Below are 21427 nucleotides of genomic sequence, written 5' to 3'. Positions count from 1 at the left end.
TCAGATGCTATTGTAAAATGGTTTGATATCAACAAGCTATCCCTCAACTTAAGTAAAACTAATTATATAATTCCTGGCCATAGGAAAACTAATAAACAGAATTAATAACACAGAAATAGAAAGAGTACCGTATTTTCCGCACTATAAGGCGCACCTAAAAACCTCCAATTTTCTCAAAAGCTGACAGTGCGCCTTATAATCAGGTGCGCCTTATATATGGACCAATATTGAGCCACAACAGGTCTCGCAACTACATCTCGCAACATAACTTAACCCCAGCCTCTTTAGTAGCGTCTATTCTGTGCGCCTTATAATGCGGTGCGCCTTATATATGAACAAAGTTTTAAAATAGGCCATTCGTTGAAGGTGCGCCTTATAATCCGGTGCGCCTTATAGTGCGGAAAATACGGTATATCAAACTACCTTTCTAGGTATTACCATTGATCGCAAATTAAATTGGAAATTGCACACAAAGAAATTAAGGACAAAAATATTTTTTTAAAAATCATTGCTATAGGGTGGTTAAGTTTGTCTGTGGAGGCGGGGGGGTGTTCATGTTCCGTCCCAAGGGTTCGCCTTGAGACCTAATGTGTAGAGACTTCAAGTGGTGTATAGTATACACAAAGAGTGAACAAAAGTGTATATAGTGTACATATATTGCACTGAGGATTGGTGTGATGTGGAGGAGGGGTGGGATTTAATTAGCTCTACTTCTTCCTAATCCTTTTTGGACATGTTGAAATGAAAACTGTTAACCTTAGTTTGTGCACAAATGAACTAACTGAAGACAATTAATATTGCGCTCAATTAGGGATGATACTCGAAACCGGTTTTCCCGGTTGTTCGATAAGAAAAGAACCGAGTCCTCGGACTCTAATCCCTTTTTGAGAACCGGTACCCGTTATCGAGACCACTATAGTAAAGAATAAGAGTTGGTTCTTTATTCGAATCCCTGGGACCAATCCCGTCCCGACCAGAAATGCCCTGTGAGACATCACAAGAAATGACGTCACGTAGCTCAGTCATTAGGCGCAGATAGGGAAAGCAGGAAAAAAATGGACAGGAAAAAGCGCTCCAAAGTGTAATAAAGTTCAAAACAAAAGGTATAATCCAATGAATAACTTTACTGAGAGATTTGAGCAGGGTACAAACACATGACGAACACTTTTACGACCAACCGGAAACATAGCAACCAGGCTAGCAACGCACCTCCTTTACGGCAGCTGTCGCAACGTTCTTAAAGCAATCGCAGCACATACATATATATATACACAACATATATGACATCTCCCTTTTTTAACATTTGTTTTTCTTTCCTTGTAAACAAAACAAAATCACACTGTATATGTGTTGTCTGTCTAATTATAAATAAAGCCGACGATGCGTGTTGGCTGAGCTCTTGACGTTTACTTTCACAGCGTGCTCATAACCTCATTCTTACGTGAAGACATGCAACAACACTTTTCGAGGCTACCGCGCATGCTCGTCACTCCCGTTGCATGCTGGGTAGTGTAGTTGTTATATTCCCTAGCCTAGCTCATAACATCACATCTTTCCCCCTATAAAGAAAAAATGTTAACTCAATAAAGTGTATTTCTTTTTTTACCTTTAACTTTTCATTTTTTAGCATTGTAACCACATTTGCAAACAAATTCTCTCTTCATAGAATTTTCTTTCAATAAAGAAATAAAGTGCAAAAATGTCAAAGCATCATAACAAACAGTTATGTCAAATAGCAGCAGAAGTGCACTTTTTGGAGAGCTGTATTATTTTGAGTTTCTGAGTAAAAACACTGCAAGATAGTTTCACTGATCAGCGTTCTTCAGCACACAAAAGTTCCTGCCTTTTGAAAGCTCCTTTTGTTTTTCTTTCACTCCGTTGTCAAGTTTGTTGCATCCATCCATCCATCCATTTTCTACCGCTTATTCCCTTCGGGGTCGCGGGGGGTGCTGGTGCCTATCGCAGGGCCAACACGGATAGACAGACAACATTCACACTCACATTCACACACTAGGGCCAATTTAGTGTTGCCAATCAACCTATCCCCAGGTGCATGTCTTTGGAGGTGGGAGGAAGCCGGAGTACCCGGAGGGAACCCACGCAGTCACGGGGAGGACATGCAAACTCCACACAGAAAGATCCCGAGGCCTTGCAATAAAAAAAAAATACACAAGAAATAAGAAATAAACAAGTCGCCGCGTATATTCCGATGGTGGTCGTGTGTTTGAAAGAGAAGTTCTAAGAAAGCCCCCAACTGTGTTCAACCAATCAGCGTTCGACAGCACACCCCGCCCTCGGAAAGGTTCCTGGTCGCTTGGAAAAGTTCCACTCAGCTAGTAGGAACTTTGAATGGTTCCTAAAGAACTAAATCTACCTGGGTAGTTTTTGGTGGGTTAAGTAGGGAAGTTCCTGAAAAAGTTCCTGCGGTGGTAAAAGGCCTGTTGTCACTAATATTGCTCGCTATCTTTAATGTCCTCTGTGATCTCACATTGAATGTTGTCTGTGCTGCCATTGTTTTCAGCAAAGTGAGTAAAGTTAAAGGAAATCAGCGCAAATATGGGGCTGCTTTGAATTTTCATAATAAAAGGACCCATCTCCGATCGATTTAGTGCCATAACTTCATACTGACTTGTCATTTGATTTTGAGAGCCAAATGGAAAGCTCTGGTGGACCAGATGGGATCTGTGTGGTGTTTGCAACTTCCTCATAGTAATATTTTTTTAATTAAAACATATAACAAGACCGCCACGTAGCTTATGTTACCATGTGTGGTTTAACGGAACACATTTGTTTGACAATTGTCTCAATTTTTCACAATTACACAATTTTTGTAATAAAACATTTTTTACCAGCCCGAATAAAATGATTGATGTTTACGCCGATCACTTACCCTATCTCGTCAACACGTATGCTCAGGTAGTGCGTACACACATACAAACTCAGTCCAAGAGAAGCAACAAACACTTTACAGTCATGTTGTTGTTATGATAGAATATACATAGACCGCTAATGCTACTATCCAAATTGCTATTATAAGCTAAAAATGCCTAAAGCTAATGCGTATGCATGTGTTACGTACGTACGTGATTACTTCATTATATACGAGAAGCCGTGACAGAGCGGGATATACTATACAAATATTATAAAAAAAACTTTAAAAACACTAAATATTTAGTTGAAAACATAATACTGTAATCTTATATTTGGACTAGCGTTGTAAGATATACCGGTATTAGTATAGTACCGCGATACTAATTAATCATATTCGGTACTATACCGCCTCTAAAAAGTACCGGTCCGCGCCCCCGTTGTCGTCATGTCCAGTCATTGATGGTTTACGAGCAAAGGAGCATGTTCGGCAGCGCACAATCACAGAGTACTTACAAGCAGACACAGTGTGTACACAGAAAAGGGAGAACGGAAGCATTTTGGCTTAAAAATTAAAGATAAAGGTGAAGTTCTAACTCTGAAACGCCCTCAGAAAGAGGTGCTTTAAGACATGTTTAGCTAGCTAGCGGCTAAAGTCCATCCGTAGTCTGCATTGTTGTAGCGACTTCTAAATCACTAATCCTCGCTTCCATGGTAACAAATAAAGTAAGTTTCTTACAAGTATTATCCCTGCAGAACGAGGAATATGCTTCACTACACACCGTAAGTCACCGGCGTCAAAATGTAAACAAACGCCATGCGTGGATCTACACCTGACATCCACTGTAATGATACCAAGTACAGGAGCGTATCTAGTCGATTCTACTATGATTACCGATCTTTTTTGGCATCGCAACATCTTCTTTCTGTAAATAAAAAATTAAAGTATGTTTATAAGCTCAGAAAATATGTCCCTGGACTCATGAGGACTTTGAATATGACCAATGTATGATCCTGTAACGACTTGGTATTGGAATGTTACCCAAATTTGTGGTATCATCCAAAACTAATGTAAATCATCCAAACAGAAGAATAAGTGATTATTACAGTTTGACAGAAGTGTAGATACAACATGTTAAAAGAGTAAGTAAGCAGATATTAACAGTAAATGAAAAAGTAGATTCAAAATTAATTTCCTACCACTTGTTCTGGATAATTTTGACAAAATAATAGAATGCAAAATGACACAATATGTTACTGCATATGTCAGCAGCTAAATTAGGAGCCTTTGTTTACTTACCGGTACTACTAAAAGACAAGTTGTCTTGTATGTTCACTATTTTATTTAAGGACAAACTTGCAATAAGAAACATGTTTAATGTACTGTAACAGTTCTTGTTAAAATAAAGTTAATAATGCAAGTTTTTGTGGTCCCTTTTAATTAAAAAAGTATCAAAGTATCGAAATACATTTTGGTACCGGTACCAAAATATTGGTATCGGGACAACACTAATTTGGATTTAAAACAAAAAGTTTAAATAATGACTTAAACCAAATCTCAGTTGAAGGCAGCAGAGAATAACAAATGTATTTGACAAAATGTCCACTGTTTTTTTTGTTTGTTGTTGTTGGTCACATTAGATTTTTTTACCCAACAATAGTGTTTATTTTCCTCATGGTCTCCAACAGATACACTGCTAATTGTTTAGCACTGGTTTCTCGTATGACTGATCAGCAGAAAACAACCTTCCTGACAAAAGTACTGACAAGTGACGAAATTCTTCAAATGAAAATCAAGTATGTATCTTTTTGTCTACATTTACTATCTTTTAAAATCTTTTATCTAGTGATGTTAAAACTATCAGGACTTTCTTTCATTTGTATTGCACTTGTATTGAAAGGCTTGTTTTACAACCTCCAAATATAATTTGAGATGATTACTCAAAATTATACCGGAGCAAGACTTTTTCAGAAGATGCACTTTGATTGTGTATTTGGTTTTACTCTCCAGGTCCTTTGAAGAAACCCAGCTGACTGATATAGACAAAGCCCTGGTATTAGCCAATCAAGGCTCTGCAATATGGCACAAGGAAAAAAAGAAGTATACCCAGTGCCAAGTGGTATCAGAGGACTTGTCTCGAAATGTTGTAGCAATCTGTGGTGTTTTGCTGTCCAAAATTGCTCCAAAAGAGGCTATGCAGGTAAACCTTTCCTTTTTCACATAACATTTTCTCTTAGTCCTTTTATGTTTGTTTTATAATTTAGGTTTATTGTTGATTGTTTTTCACAATGAAAAGGATATGGTGCTGGTGGACTCAACCAGTCTCAATCTGAGAAGATTGGCTTTGGCTGTGGCGTCACAGAAGCCTGTGCTCCTAGAGGGGCCTATCGGATGTGGTAAAACTGCCCTGGTGGAGATTATGGCTGCACATACAGGTCATGCAAAAACTACAAACTTTCTGAAGGTTCAGCTTGGGGATCAAACGGATAGTAAGGTAAGTCAAAGTGCAACTCAAATGCTATTAACAATGCTGCTGCTGTCTGTGAGTGCCTGTGATTGTTTCCCAGCTTCTGCTTGGTATGTATCGATGCACTGACATACCAGGAAAGTTCATATGGCAGCCAGGAACTCTGACACAGGCTGTAACTAAAGGAATGTGGATTTTGTTGGAAGACATTGATCATGCACCACTAGATGTGGTAAGTACAACCTTAGGTGTGGTTTATTCAAGTTAGTTTAGTATTATGTGATGGTGGTTGCGGCACGTGCCGTGGTTAAATTCAAGCCCTGTATATGTGTATTATATATATATATATATATATATATATATATATATATATATATATATATATATATATATATATATATATATATATATATATATATATATATATATATACTGTATATTAGGGATGTCGCGGTATGAAAATTTATCACAGTTATAATTATCGCGGTATTTTTAAAATGTGCTTAAACTGAAATCTTTTAACCAAGTTTTATTATTAAAAAAACACAAACAACACATTGAAAATTATTTCCTTGGTAGGAGAAACATTGTAGTTAAAAACACTGTTTCATGGACCTCAAGCATTATAAACAAAATAATATAGTAGAAAACAATAAATAAATAAATGTGAACATTGTGCATGATAGCAGATATCACTTTATGGACATAAGAGATAAAAAAAACAACCTGATGGCCATAAGACATAACTGCACTTTTTGTCGTTGTAGATAAAAATAGTGTTGATGTATGAGATCTAGTCTTAACACATAGGGCTGCACAATTATGGCCAAGATAATATTTAAGATTATTTTTTATCAATATTTAAATCATGATTATTCATTATGTTAGGTAAAACAGTGTTGGGGTGTGAACGCGATGCCATCATGTAGTTTGTAATGTCGAATAAAAAGTTTATAGATACACCTTATCCATGTATTTAAAGACAAATATTTGTCTTTATGTTCATTAATAGTATCAACGTGTCATCTTTTTCTCATTACATGATGTCTTTATCTCTTATTTTTACATTTTCATAGAGAGAGGTATTCTTTGTGATGTACATTTATATGTCCTAATTTATGTAAATGTAGATACTGTATCGGGACAAATCCATTAAGAGTTTGAGCAGAAATATGTCGTATAGAAATTAACTATACACCATAAAATATTAAGAAAATAATATAAAACACAAAGCCGTTTGGCTAATGAAAATAAAGTCTAATAAAAAAGCTTAGTTGTTCTCCAACAACACCAACAGTTTGGCCAACAAAAATAAACCGGAGTGGTACCTCTCATATCGAATACACAATCTTCATAGCAAGCGTTCAGTTCAGTTGGATGAGATGACAAAACATTATAGCTAGTATTGATGTTATTTGAACACTGATACAGTTTGCAGTTAAATAAAGGACGTGTTAACATCCCAGTAAACAAACTAAAGACTTTATAAACAAGTTGTGACAACGTTCACGACACATCGCCTGCTGCATGTTTCCTCTCGTTAACTCTGTCACAGCCGCTGAAGGACGCTGTATTGAGAAAATAAATGCAACATCAAATAGTTTTCTCCTTTGCTGTATACTTTGTGTGGGACAGATGTATAGCGTCACATTAGTGCCAAAAATCCAAGCGCATAAAAACTGTTATCGCGCGCTTATTCTCCACTTCGTGCACGCGCGCGACACCCTTTTGCGTGCGCGTAATGCCTTTGTGCGCGCGCGGCGCCTTTTTCCATGCACGCGGTGCCTTTCGCTGTCATGTTTCATTTTGGCACTTTGGGGGCGGGTATGCTTAGACCGCCCCTTCTTTCTGATTGGCTTTGAGCATTTTTCATATGAGCCAATCAGAAGTATAGCAGGGCGGGTCATCGTCAATATGTATCAAGATTTACGGAGGATTTAGTGGATAAAAAAATGTTGGCTGAAAAAGAGGTAAGTTATTGAACTGGTTTGGAGTGATTGTAAGGGTACTATTACTAATAATAATACATTTTTATTTATAAAGCACTTTTCATACATTTAAAATGCAGCTCAAACTGCTTTACATAGTTAAAAACAAAATGAGAAATAACACCCACACCCCATGAAGACAGTCAAACATGTACATAAAAATAAACAAAAAACAACAACAATAATAATAACAACACAATGACAATAGCCAATCACAGGAACCCTCTGGACGTGGAGATCCAGAGGGCTCTTTGAGGAAACACTAGATGATAAAATAAATGGATTAAAAATAATTAAAATACACATCAGGTATGGAAAACGACTTCCGGACGGCTTTGAAGCGATTCTGGACCACCATCCGCCGCCTCAGGAAGGGGAAGCAGTGCACTGTCAACACCGTGTATGGTGCGGATGGTGTTCTGCTGACCTCGACTGCGGATGTTGTGGATCGGTGGAGGGAATACTTCGAAGACCTCCTCAATCCCACCGACACGTCTTCCTATGAGGAAGCAGTGCCTGGGGAATCTGTGGTGGGCTCTCCTATTTCTGGGGCTGAGGTTGCTGAGGTAGTTAAAAAGCTCCTCGGTGGCAAGGCCCCGGGGGTGGATGAGATCCGCCCGGAGTTCCTTAAGGCTCTGGATGCTGTGGGGCTGTCTTGGTTGACAAGACTCTGCAGCATCGCATGGACATCGGGGGCGGTACCTCTGGATTGGCAGACCGGGGTGGTGGTTCCTCTCTTTAAGAAGGGGAACCGGAGGGTGTGTTCCAACTATCGTGGGATCACACTCCTCAGCCTTCCCGGTAAGGTCTATTCGAGTGTACTGGAGAGGAGGCTACGCCGGATAGTCGAACCTCGGATTCAAGAGGAACAGTGTGGTTTTCGTCCTGGTCGTGGAACTGTGGACCAGCTCTGTACTCTCGGCAGGGTCCTTGAGGGTGCATGGGAGTTTGCCCAACCAGTCTACATGTGCTTTGTGGACTTGGAGAAGGCATTTGACCGTGTCCCTCGGGAGGTCCTGTGGGGAGTGCTCAGAGAGTATGGGGTATCGGACTGTCTGATTGTGGCGGTCCGCTCCCTGTATGATCAGTGTCAGAGCTTGGTCCACATTGCCGGCAGTAAGTCGGACACGTTTCCAGTGAGGGTTGGACTCCGCCAAGGCTGCCCTTTGTCACCGATTCTGTTCATAACTTTTATGGACAGAATTTCTAGGCGCAGTCAAGGCGTTGAGGGGATCTGGTTTGGTGGCTGCAGGATTAGGTCTCTGCTTTTTGCAGATGATGTGGTCCTGATGGCTTCATCTGGCCAGGATCTTCAGCTCTCACTGGATCGGTTCGCAGCCGAGTGTGAAGCGACTGGGATGAGAATCAGCACCTCCAAGTCCGAGTCCATGGTTCTTGCCCGGAAAAGGGTGGAGTGCCATCTCCGGGTTGGGGAGGAGACCCTGCCCCAAGTGGAGGAGTTCAAGTACCTAGGAGTCTTGTTCACGAGTGAGGGAAAAGTGGATCGTGAGATCGACAGGCGGATCGGTGCGGCGTCTTCAGTAATGCGGACGCTGTATCGGTCCGTTGTGGTGAAGAAGGAGCTGAGCCGGAAGGCAAAGCTCTCAATTTACCCGTCGATCTACGTTCCCATCCTCACCTATGGTAATGAGCTTAGGTCATGACCGAAAGGACAAGATCACGGGTACAGGCGGCCGAAATGAGTTTCCTCCGCCGGGTGGCGGGGCTCTCCCTTAGAGATAGGGTGAGAAGCTCTGCTATCCGGGGGGAGCTCAAAGTAAAGCCACTGCTCCTCCACATCGAGAGGAGCCAGATGAGGTGGTTCGGGCATCTGGTCAGGATGCCACCCGAACGCCTCCCTCGGGAGGTGTTTAGGGCACGTCCAACCGGTAGGAGGCCACGGGGAAGACCCAGGACACGTTGGGAAGACTATGTCTCCCGGCTGGCATGGGAACGCCTCGGGATCCCCCGGGAGGAGCTGGACGAAGTGGCTGGGGAGAGGAAAATCTGGGCTTCCCTGCTTAGGCTGCTGCCCCCGCGACCCGACCTCGGATAAGCGGAAGAAGATGGATGGATGGATGGATGGCACATCAGGTAAAAGTCCAAAAATGATATGAAATAAGATAAGATATAATCAAACATAAAAGTAAACTACAATATGAAAAACTATAAAATAAAATAAAATACAATAAAAACTGAAATATAAATATAATAAGACCATATAAAAATAGGCTAACATATAATAAAAAACATAAAAATAAGCTAAAATATGATAAAACATAAAAATAACTAATACTAATAGAATAATCCTGCACGTTGGGCCTAATATTTGTGTAGTAAAGTGGTTTTTGAATTTGAGCAATGTAATCTGAAAGATGTTTAAAATAACAACAATTAATGTTAATATTTTTAAAACAATATACTTCTCATAACATGAGTATCTGTGTGCATGAGAGAGTGTAAAGAAATGCATTGCTATAGTTTCACTTCATCTGCCTTTTTTTTACAACCTACTTGAAGTTGTATTTTTCTTTCTTTTTTTTGTCCTCTTTTTTTTTCAAAGCCAATCACAAAGAAGGAGCAGTCTAAGCATACCCGCCCTCAAAGTGCCAAAATGAAACATGACAGTGCACAGACCGAGACGGTGCGCGCACAGAAAGGCACCGCGCGCACAAAGGCACCACGCACGCGCAAAAGGGTGTCGCGCGCGCACGAAGTGGAGAATCAGCGCGCGATAACAGTTTTTATGCGCTTGGATTTTTGCCACTAATGTGACGCCATACAGATGCGTCTGTCTCCAATATTGTCCACACCTGTCTCCATCTAAAAACTGCCGCTCTTACACGCAAGCCGAAAGTCCACGGAAATGAAGAGAGGGAAAATAAAGTTAAACCAAGCGCTTGGCTCTGTTTACTCCGAGGGCAAATCTCCATCGCAAAGTCCGTATAGTTGTGTTCCACCATGTTATTTCAAGCTGAACGACGCATGTGCGCATGCGCCAGCGCTGCTGTTAGTTTGGTTCCGGAAGTAAGCAGCGTTGCCTAAAATGCATTAATAAATGACAGTTTTTCGGTAATTAAAAATTAAAAAGGTACTATTAACCGTCGGGAATTTTACCACAGTTTATCATTATACCGTTTATCGTTACATCCCTAATATATACCGGTATATATATTTATATATGTGTGTATATATACAAAACCCAAAACCAGTGAAGTTGGCACGTTGTGTAAATCGTAAATAAAAACAGAATACAATGATTTGCAAATCATTTTCAAGCTATATTTAAATACATACACTGCAAAGACAAGATGCTTAACATTCGAACTGGTAAACTTTGTTATTTTTTGCAAATATTAGCTCATTTGGAATTTGATGCCTACAACATGATTAAAAAAAGCTGGCACAAGTGGCAAAAAAGACTGAGAACGTTGAGGAGTGCTCATCAAACACGTATTGGGAACATCCCACAGGTGAACAGGCTAATTGGGAACAGGTGGGTGCCATGAGTCGGTATAAAAGCAGCTTCCATGAAATGCTCAGTCATTCACAAACAAGGATGGGGCGAGTGTCACCACTTTGTGAACATATACAATACAGGCACACCTTCTCATTCAATGGGTTTTCTTTATTTTTATGACTATTTAAATTGTATATTGTCACTGAAGGCATCAAAACTATGAATGAACACAAGTTTAACAAAAAAAGGTGAAATAACTGGATCAGAGTCTAGTTAATTTAAAATAACTCCACATGTGTTCATTCATAGTTTTGATGCCTTCAGTGACAATCTACACTGTAAATAGTCATGAAAATAAAGAAAATGCATTGAATGAGGAGAAGATGTGTCCAAACTTTTGGCCTCTATACATAATATATGTACTGTTCCACCTATTGTACACCCAATACTGACACACATTTAATCTGCTGTAAAATATTCTTTTTTCCAAGGTATCTGTCCTCCTTCCATTAATGGAGAATAAAAAGTTAATGATTCCAGGACGGGAGGATAGCATTGACATATCCCCTGGATTTCAGTTCTTTGCAACAAGAAGGTATGAATGCCATTTAAAAAAACATAGACAGTATCTCCTGTTTATCCATCTTTAACTATTACATTAATACAGTATACTACAATATGCATAATTATAATACTTGCGGCCTTTTTTCTATAATGTGTGTCACCTCTTGAAATAAACAGTGACTAAGATCTTATTTGTCAGTTATGGAAAATATGTTTGTTCCGTGGAAAGAAATACATTTTTTCAGTGGACAAGACATTTTCAGCAAATCAGTAGCCTAATGGGCGGGCCATTTACTGTTTAATCATGAATGGGAACCTCCTGGCTTCAGCCAGAACACTCAAGTGGTTCTTTCAACATGACAATGACCCAAAACATACGGCCAAGACAACAAATGAAACACTTTAAGGAGCTATTGTGGCCTAACCGGTTTCCTTACTTTAATACCATTGAACAAATCTGGAGGTAGTTTATGTTCTGTCTTACCATCAGGGCTAAACTTCAATCAGCAGACGATCAAATCATTGTGCATCATGTGCATACACTTTTGAATGACTGGCCTACTGCACTTTTCATCCATCCATTTTCTGTAACGCTTATCCTCACTATAGTTGCGGGTAAGCCGGAGCCTATCTCAGCTGACGTCGGGCGAGTGGTGTAGTACACCCTAGAGTGGTTGCCAGGCAATCGTAGGACCCATATAGACAACCAACCATTCACACCTATTTAAAGCAGTGTTATCAAACGTACGGGCCTGAACAGGTTTAATCTGGCCCGCAAAATGAGTTTGCTAAGTATAAAAATTAACTGCAATTTTTTAATGAAAGAAACTGCTGTATGTCGCAATAGCAATTCCAATGTAACCCACATCACAAATGACACCGTTTAAAGATGACGTGTCAGCTGACTTCAAGCGCCCTCTGGATTGGCTCCCGCTACTCCAGTCAGCACAGGTGTAATCAATCAGCTGCTCCTGTTGTTGCTGGCAGCAGATGGCGGCAGACTGATGCAGTAGCAAAATACCTTATTTTTTGTAAATAATCCACTAAACAGATAAAATAATGAAATGGTAATATGCAAACACTTAAGTTAACATGACCATCATCTTTGTAGTTATAATTCCGTGCAGCGCTTGCAATTTGTTGATGGCACGATGTGCACCATGAACTCCATTGTAAAAATGTGTGTTTCTACATTTGTTTGTTCTATTTTATTTTATGCTTAAATTTGCCATTTTCACATTGATTAAGTTTGTAGTTATGTTACCTTTAATTTGGTTATTATGATGTCATTTTGATCATTGTTTTAATTATATCATAATTGTAATATTTGAATGATAAACAAATGTGCTGTGGCAGTTGTGGATGTCACCAATGTGGCGGTTTGAGGAAACACTCGGTTGCTTTTCCAAACTCGTTTTCAATGGTGAACTGTCAACATGGGAATATTGAACAGGAGGGAAGTGAATTATATTTATATAGCGCTTTTCTCTAGTGACTCAAAGCGCTTTACATAGTGAAACCCATTATCAAAGTTACATTTAAAACAGTTTGGGTGGCACTGGGAGCAAGTAAATACAGTATCTTGCGAAAGCACACAACGGCAGTGACTAGGATGGCGGAAGCGAGGATCGAACCCTCAAGTTGCTGGTACGGCCGCTCTATCAACCGAGCCACGCCACACCAAAATGCTTAAAGTTTTTTAGTTTTTTAATAATTATGCCTGTGTTGGCCCTGCGATGAGGTGGCGACTTGTCCAGGGTGTACCCCGCCTACCGCCCGAGTGCATCTGGGATAGGCTTCAGCACCCCCTGCAACCCCGAGAGGGAGAAGCGGTAGTAAATGGATGGATGGATGGATGCCATGATTTTACCAGTCTGGCCCACGAGGGAATAGTTTTACATCCACGCGGCCCTTGAGCTAAAATTTGTTTGACACTCCTTATTTAAAGTCTTCAATGAACCTAATACTACAATTCTAAAATACAAGTAATACAATTAAACAGCAGTACATGAGATTTTTGCTGGTGTTCTTATTTTCTAAAATCATGCACTGTACTGTATATTTAAAAAAAAAAATCTGGAGTTAAGTCATGCTATAAATGCACAATTTGCAAATATGCTTGTAGTAGCATATCCATATTTATTTGTATTACTTAGTTTTTGGTAAAACAAATTAGAGTTTGATATCATATTCTCCTTTGTTTTGGATAACAAAACAAACCAACTTATTGTTTGTGTATTAAAGGATGAACTACAGTGATGGCGGTTGGCACAAACCACCACACTCCAATGCAGCTTTACTTGATAAGTACTGGACAAAGCTGCAGATTGGTAACATGACTAGAGAAGAGCTGAAAATGGTAAGTGTATGGATGCAGAATGTTTTGAATGTTGTACTTGTTCTATCTACCCTATGCATGTAGCCAACTGTAATGTCACTGATGGCATTAGATTTAGACATATTTTGTTTATCTGTGCAAACAGAGTTTGGAGTTAGGGGATTATTTTGGAGTCGATTGATATTTATTCTGAAAGTTGAAAATTATCATTTACATAGAGAGGAGCAATTGCATTAAAGTCATTTTACGACTTGTGTCTGCTGAGTATGTGCTTGTGTGCTCTTGCACGGGTCTTTGTGTTGTTCAGATCTTAGATTAAATAGCTAAATTCTCCCAGTTTCTTTTCTTCTAATGTGTTTGCATCTCATCGAAACCAAATAAGATACAATGGGCCTGATTTACTAATATCCAAATACCATGCGCTAAACAGCGTGTGCAAACAATAAAATAGCGTGTACTATAAGTAGCCATGTTGCGTGTGAACTTCTAACACATCAAGTGCAAATAAAATATGGTGCAGATTGCCCTATTTAAATGAGGATTTTGTATGCATACAGAGTTTTTACTACAGAGACACTTGATAATTTTCTGCACATTCGTGTTATCATGCTCCTACCTGTGTGCAATGTGTTGAACCAGCACATATCTATATTCTGTAAAACCTTTTCTGAATCGTAATCTAGACAAGAAAAAAAATATGCACACTGACACCTAATGCTGTTCGTGCATTTGGAATGACTCAAATGCAAGACACCAAATTTAATTCATTTTAATCACTCATCAGTCATCCAGCAGCTAAAAAATTATCAAATGAAATTGCTGAATAGAAGATCTGTCCAATATCTTTAACTTTTATCAGTCCAATCCAAATGTGTTGATACACACACATAGGACGCAGGGTTCTGTGTCCATCATCTGTTTTTGCAGCGTGAGCACCTCTTTCCTCACAGCCGTTTGTGTCTGTCAGATATCACATTCTTTTTCACACATGCTAAATAAAACGCAAAAAAGAGCTCCCAAAACTGTGATGAGTGTTTATAAATCACATTGCGCATGCTGTTTAATATATTTGCATCTTCTCCCAGTATTGTGGGCGTTTTGGAGATTAGCATATATTCTGCGTATTAATGAAGACAGAGACACAAAATTAATTTTCCCCCCATTATACTGCTTACTTAACAGACGCAATCCACTTTGCACACATCTAGTCGATCAGCTTTGCGTTTTATTTCAAATATGCATGGGTTGTAGTATACGCATACCTTAAGTAAATCAGGCCTTATGTGTGTATTTGCAAAGATAAAACAGAGTGTGTATTAATTGTATTATGTCCTTGAACCACACAAAGTGAACACAAGACTCGCCTTGCATTGCACTCAGCTTCACTGTATCATTGTCATATCAACATACTGCATAGGAGCGTCTAAAGACGTTCAGTACAACAAATTAGTAGTAATTACCTTTTGTACATTTGTGTTGATTACAAAACTTCTGCATGAATGATCCCTTCTTTGACAATCTTTCTGTGTGTAGGTGGTAATCAACAAGTATCCAACACTGACAATGGTGGCAGATCGTCTCTTGGATATTTACTGCCTCCTGACGGGTGAGAGACATTTAGATCCGTTGTTACATCAAAACTCCAGAGAAAGCCTTCAGTGCAAGTCTGAGGAGAGACCCACAAAGCTGGAGGGCAGAGCACTGTCTCTAAGGTGAGGACTAGTCCACGTTGAAGCTTGTTATTTTCATTTTGCGCTTAACAGTAGTCACACATTGCTTATAGGTTGTATTCACCTGATGTCACATCAGGCTCGTTAAATATGCAAGGTTCAAAGTGGTGGTCAAGCGACCGTCTTTTGTCAAAGCGTTCTGAGCTGCAATTTGCCAATCAATCAATCAAAGTTTACTTATATAGCCCTTAATCACAAATGTGTCAAAGGGCTGCACAAGCCACAACGACATCCTCGGCTCAGATCCCACATCAGGGCAAGAAAAAACACAACCCAGTGGGAAAAACAAGCTACCTTGGAAGGCACCACAGATGTGGAGGAAAGTGATAAGTTAATAATATTTAGCACTGATGGTCTTAATATTACAAACAGCTCCTTGGTAAGTTTCCCAGTAAGTGGGTAAAGTAAACATGTTTGTTTTGTCCCATTTACAAGTCGCAGGAGTTCCTCTGGTATTTCTTCAAAAAGAGAGGGATTATTTTGGAGGGCATTATCCGTTGTACATACATACGTATCTGCGTTAATAGAACCCGGTTGGAGTTGGGACGCGTTATCTTTAATCTCCTCTCTAATTTTCTTATTAAAGAAATTCATAAAGTCATCAGCCAAGTGGGTGGAGCAACTGGGGGGAGTCCCTTGTTGGGTTAGGGAGGCTACTGTACGGAAAAAATATTTAAGATGGTTATCAGTGGTTATTGGTAGCGTGTTGACTATGACTCAAAACTTCAAATTTTATAAGGTAATGATCGGGAGTACCATAACTTTGGAGTTGGTGACAAAGACTAGGTCTATCGTATTACCGTTGCGATGCGTGTGTTCATTTATTATTTGTGTAAGACCACGGCTATCAATTATAGTCTGGAGCGCCACGCACAGAGGGTCTAACAGGGTATTCATATGGATATTATAATCCGACATTATAATTATAATAACTGAGTGTGTCACTAGATCAGCGACTAACTCTGAAAATGCACTGATAAAGTCCAAATAGGGCCCATGGTGGCGATAGATAACAGCCAGATAGAGAGGTAGCGGTGTGACAGACCTCATAGTAAGCACCTCAAATGATTTATACTTATTACTTAGGTTCAAGGTAAATTCAAGGTTTTCATTGGATATTAGTGCGATTCCTCCACCCCTTTTAAGGGGAGGGGCAATGTGTACACTCCTATAGTTAGAAGGAGATGCTTCGTTAAGCGCGGAAAATTTATCTGGTTTTAGCCAGTTTTCGTTGAGACCAATGACCTTAAGATTGATGTCTCTAATGACCTCATTAACTAATAAAGTTTTGGGAGACAATGATTTGATGTTTAAAAAGCCCATTTTAATAGGCGGTGGGCTGTTCTGAGGAATTTTTCTTTCAAGAAAAATGCCCTATGCTTGCATTGTTTTAGGCTGTTGAAACTGTTCAAATCATGAAAAGGATAAACATTTCTTGAGAGTTCTTTGAGAGGTAATCAAGAAGTGCGAAAGAAGCGACAATGAGAAACGCACAGGTTTGCAATGATCACTTTCTCTTCAAGTGTTATCTTGATGTTTTTGTATTTTATCTTGTTTCGGAGTTCTTAAAACACTGGTTTTGCTACCCGTGTTTCGTAAACCACCAACTCGGCGAGTCTAAATTTAAAAGAAAGCAAATGTGAGCAAAACCTAAAAGAGTTAAGTTTTTACCAAAGGCAGCAATCATAAATGAAGCTTTCAGCACATACACAATGTTGAGATCTATAGTTATATTTTGATAAAGACGGGGGAAAACATGCGTACTCATAACAACGTGTGCAACAACAACAACAAGGTACATGGCCGAAACAGTTACAGTCAGCTCTTCGCAACCAGCCAGGTGTTCAGTTATCTAAATGAATGGTTAAATTATTGGAAAACAGTGAATCAAGGCTATGAAGAGCTACTCCCAGTTTATATACAAGGAGGCGTCCTCGCAAAACGCCAAGTTAAATCATGAAATGCAAATTTAACCGAGCAACAACGATTAATGTCTAGAGTCTTGATACCAATTCCGTTGACCCAACCACTTACACTTTTTCAAGTTTTCATCTGTTTTGCCGTGTAGAAGGACGTCTGGAGCACCAGATAGTTTGACATGTCTGGGAAGGCAACCGTTGGATAATACCGTATTTTTCGGGCTATACGTCGCTCCGGAGTATAAGTCGCACCGGCCGAAAATGCATAATAAAGAAGGAAAAAACATATATAAGTCGCACTGGAGTACTGTATAAGTGGCATTTCTGGGGGAAATTTATTTGATAAAACCCAACACCAAGAATAGACATTTGAAAGGCAATTTAAAATAAATAAAGAATAGTGAACAACAGGCTGAATAAGTGTACGTTATATGACGCATAAATAACCAACTGAGAACGTGCCTGGTATGTTAACGTAACATATTATGGTAAGAGTCATTCAAATAACTATAACATATAGAACATGCTATACGTTTACCAAACCATCTGTCACTCCTAATCGCTAAATCCGATGAAATCTTATACGTCTAGTCTCTTACGTGAATGAGCTAAATAATATTATTTTATATTTTACGGTAATGTGTTAATAATTTCACACACAAGTCGCTCCTGAGTATAAGTCGCACCCCCGGCCAAACTATGAAAAAAACTGCGACTTATAGTCCGAAAAATACGGTACTTGAGATCACTCAACAATTTTTATTTTTTTATTTTTTTTACAAAGTATAGGGATCGGTACTATTGCACAGTTAGGTTCTTCCGCTCGTATCTGCTGTTAGCGGTTAGATCTCGGCCCCTTGCATACTCAGTTTGCACACTGTTTGCTGCACGGTAGCCATATTGGTTTGTTTTTTGTACACCGGAAGTAAACAGGTCAGAAAAAGTCACGTGACTGAATACAACCTATAGAGCGATTTGCATTCCTCCCAGTGTAAATGTAGGGGAGCGTTCACATTACGCTGCGTGTGATTGGACAAGTTTGTCTCATGCAAGACAGCATTCTTGCTGATATTTTCTTTTGTTTGTGTTTTTATTCATCTAGGGATTTACTGAAATGGTGTGAGAGGATCAGTGTCGATTTTGACAGCACGTCTCCAACCACAGCACAGCATGTGTTCCAAGAGGCAAGCGAGTTTTGTGTTTGACTTCATAATGAGTGAAATATCTACCCAGCGTAGTTTACAGAGAGTTAATATCTACAACAAGTGAATGGAGGCACCTGGACTTGCTGTTAGTTACACCTTCAATTTAAAAGGATTCTTCAGTTCAAAATGTTTTTATGTGCCGTTCCCACATACGTCTCATGACACTGTACACACTGTAACGTTTCAGTTTCATTTTGCTGCCTGTTTGACAAAATAAATACATCAGCACATCCAGTTGCAAACGCTTAACTGGTTGAAACGGATGTAATACAATGCCTCGCCACAAGTGGTGCTATAAGCTGACAGAAAGCACCAGAAACACCATCGCTGCAGAAGAAGAAAAAGAGTGCATGGCACAAATGACATTGTCGCAACACAAACATGTTAACTCTCTGCATCTAATTGTTTAGAACTGAAGAATCCTTTTAGATTAAGGCTGAAACGTGGTAAACTAACAACAAAACCAATTAACTCATTCAACTTTGGCAGATTACTATGGCCATGACGTGGACTATAAAGTCCACCTACCCAAGATTGTTAGGAATATAAAGCAGATAAACAATTTGCTATGTTTGTGATTACCCATCATTTATTTAGTAAAATCTTTTGATAATTTTTTTCTACTAGGCTCTTGACTGCTTCACAGCAATGATGTCTCATCCAGAAAGCCAACTGCAGATGGCTGAGATAATTGGAAGCAAACTTAATATCTCCAAAGAAAAGGTATTTGCTGTCAAGTCATTGTCTAAATATAATAATAATAACTGGGATTTATATAGCGCTTTTCTAAGTACCCAAAGTCGCTTTACATGTTAAAAACCCATCATTCATTCACACCTGGTGGTGGTAAGCTTCTTTTGTAGCCACAGCTGCCCTGGGGTAGACTGACGGAAGCGTGGCTGCCAATTTGCGCCTACGGCCCCTCCGACCACCACCTATCATTCATTCAACATTCATTCACCGGTGTGAGCGGCACCGGGGGCAAGGGTGAAGTGTCCTGCCCAAGGACACAACGGCATGGTAAGAGGCGGGGAGCGAACCTGCAACCCTCAGGTTTCTAACACGGGCGCTCTACCCACTACGCCATTCCGCCCCCGCGGAAAGAACATTTACAGATTAAACGTATGCTGTTTTGGTCCATGCACTGTTAATGCAAAGCAAGAGACTCTTAGACTGAAGCATGCTAACTGTTTATGCGGCCTTGTGCGATCTAACCTCTTAAAGCATCCATCCATTTTCTACCGCTTTTCCCTTTTGTGTTCGCGGGGGGTACTAGAGCCTGGATTCGGGCGGTAGGCGGGGTACATCCCTGGACAAGTCGCCACCTCATCGCAGGACCAACACAGATAGACAGACAACATTCACACTCACAGTGGTTCTCAGTTGTTTTCTGTTACGCTCCCTCCGAGGAACAAGAAAACATTTTTGTGTTCCCCCCTACTGTTTGCCGCGACTATAAATAGTATAATTTGTCTTGTATCTTGTAATTACACCCCTGCAAAACATAGTATCCTCACTAACATAAAAAAATAAATAAATATAGATCAACTTACAACAAAGAATAATTTTATTAACATATTTTTTTAGTCTCTAACAGAAAACAATTTAGGTGCCTCAATTTGCCTGAAATTAAGGAAAAAATGTTAGCCTTATTTAAAAGGAAACTGCACTTTTGGGGGGAATTTTGCCTATTATTCACAATCCTTATGTAAGACAAGAACACATTTTTCTTTTTTAATGCATTCCAAATATTAAATAAATGAGATCAAAAGTCTGCTCACAATGGAGCCTATTATATATTTCTATATAAAATTTCCCCTCCAAAATGCAGTTCCTCTTTAAACTATACACATTTTGTGACAACTTGAACCATTCGATACTGAAAAATAAAATAAATAAACTGAAAAAAACAAAACTCAATAAATACCAATATGAGCAATTTGTGCTATTTGTTTTGAATAAAAATGAGGAAGGCAGGATTAATGCTTTATAATGAGCCCCTTTTGTAGTACACAGCTTTTTAAACCAAGGTTTGAAGCATGATACTGATAAAGCATTTCCACGGGGTCACAGGCACCCCGCCTGGCATCGCACCTCGCCCACTATTGGACAAGAACTGTCTTTAAGGGTGTGAAAAAACAATTCTAAAAAAGAAAAAAATCGAACAAAGAGAATGCCTGGAAAAAACTACAATAAATTACCTTTTGCATAGAGGTCAGACAGGTGACTGTAGGTATTTAGCTCAGAATAGATTTCTCACTCAGGCTTTATTACCTCATCGGATACCCCACTTTTTTTCATATGATTCAGTTTTTATTGAATATTTGTTGCAAGATTTGTCTGTAGCTTTTGCATACCATCTTGGTTAGCATACGTGCCCATTACGTCGATCGCCAGCTACTGATCAATCGCGGAGGTAGTGTGGGTCGGTCACCAAGCATTAAATAAATAGACACCATTACCAAAATATCATCAGTCTTCATTCACTATGACATCACATTTGGCTCTTGATTGACATACACGGCATGAGCGGGTCTTGTGAGATGACCGTTGGCTTTGCACCAGCCAGAGACCATCTCACAAGATCCGCTGTTGCCGTGTATGTCAATGAAGTCAAGTCAGTATGAAGAAAAAACAGCGGCCAAGAACTCAAACACTTTTTATTTTAACACAGCCTCTTTCTCCCACACACCTGCCATCAAGAGTCTAAAGACAAGCCACAATAAAAGACACAATATAAGTGCTACTCCATCCTGCCCGAGCTAAGATAAAATAATGGTGTCAGAAAACTAACTTACGCATGCTGGCGAGATACAGTGTGTTAGCGCTCGTGCCTCACAGCGAGAAGGTCTTGGGTTAGATTTCCGGGCTCTGGGGTCTTTCTGTG

General features: G+C 39.6%; 1 protein-coding gene across 2 annotated transcripts in view; it reads left to right on the top strand.

Annotated features, from left to right (window-relative positions):
- The window catches only part of mdn1 (midasin AAA ATPase 1), a 194309-nt gene that overhangs the window by 10045 nt on the left and 162837 nt on the right, over positions 1–21427 (top strand). For both annotated transcript variants that reach the window (XM_062044455.1, XM_062044454.1), the window contains exons 4-12: positions 4558–4665; positions 4880–5069; positions 5166–5363; positions 5437–5568; positions 11276–11379; positions 13593–13707; positions 15220–15398; positions 18438–18519; positions 19168–19263. In XM_062044455.1, coding sequence (XP_061900439.1) covers positions 4558–4665; positions 4880–5069; positions 5166–5363; positions 5437–5568; positions 11276–11379; positions 13593–13707; positions 15220–15398; positions 18438–18519; positions 19168–19263 — 1204 coding nt within the window. The remainder of the gene's footprint in view (positions 1–4557; positions 4666–4879; positions 5070–5165; positions 5364–5436; positions 5569–11275; positions 11380–13592; positions 13708–15219; positions 15399–18437; positions 18520–19167; positions 19264–21427) is intronic.

Source organism: Entelurus aequoreus, linkage group LG04, assembly GCF_033978785.1.
Source record: "Entelurus aequoreus isolate RoL-2023_Sb linkage group LG04, RoL_Eaeq_v1.1, whole genome shotgun sequence".
Taxonomy (NCBI): Eukaryota; Metazoa; Chordata; class Actinopteri; order Syngnathiformes; family Syngnathidae; genus Entelurus; species Entelurus aequoreus.
Note: the sequence above shows the minus strand (reverse complement) of the source record. Positions and strands in the feature narration are given on the sequence as shown.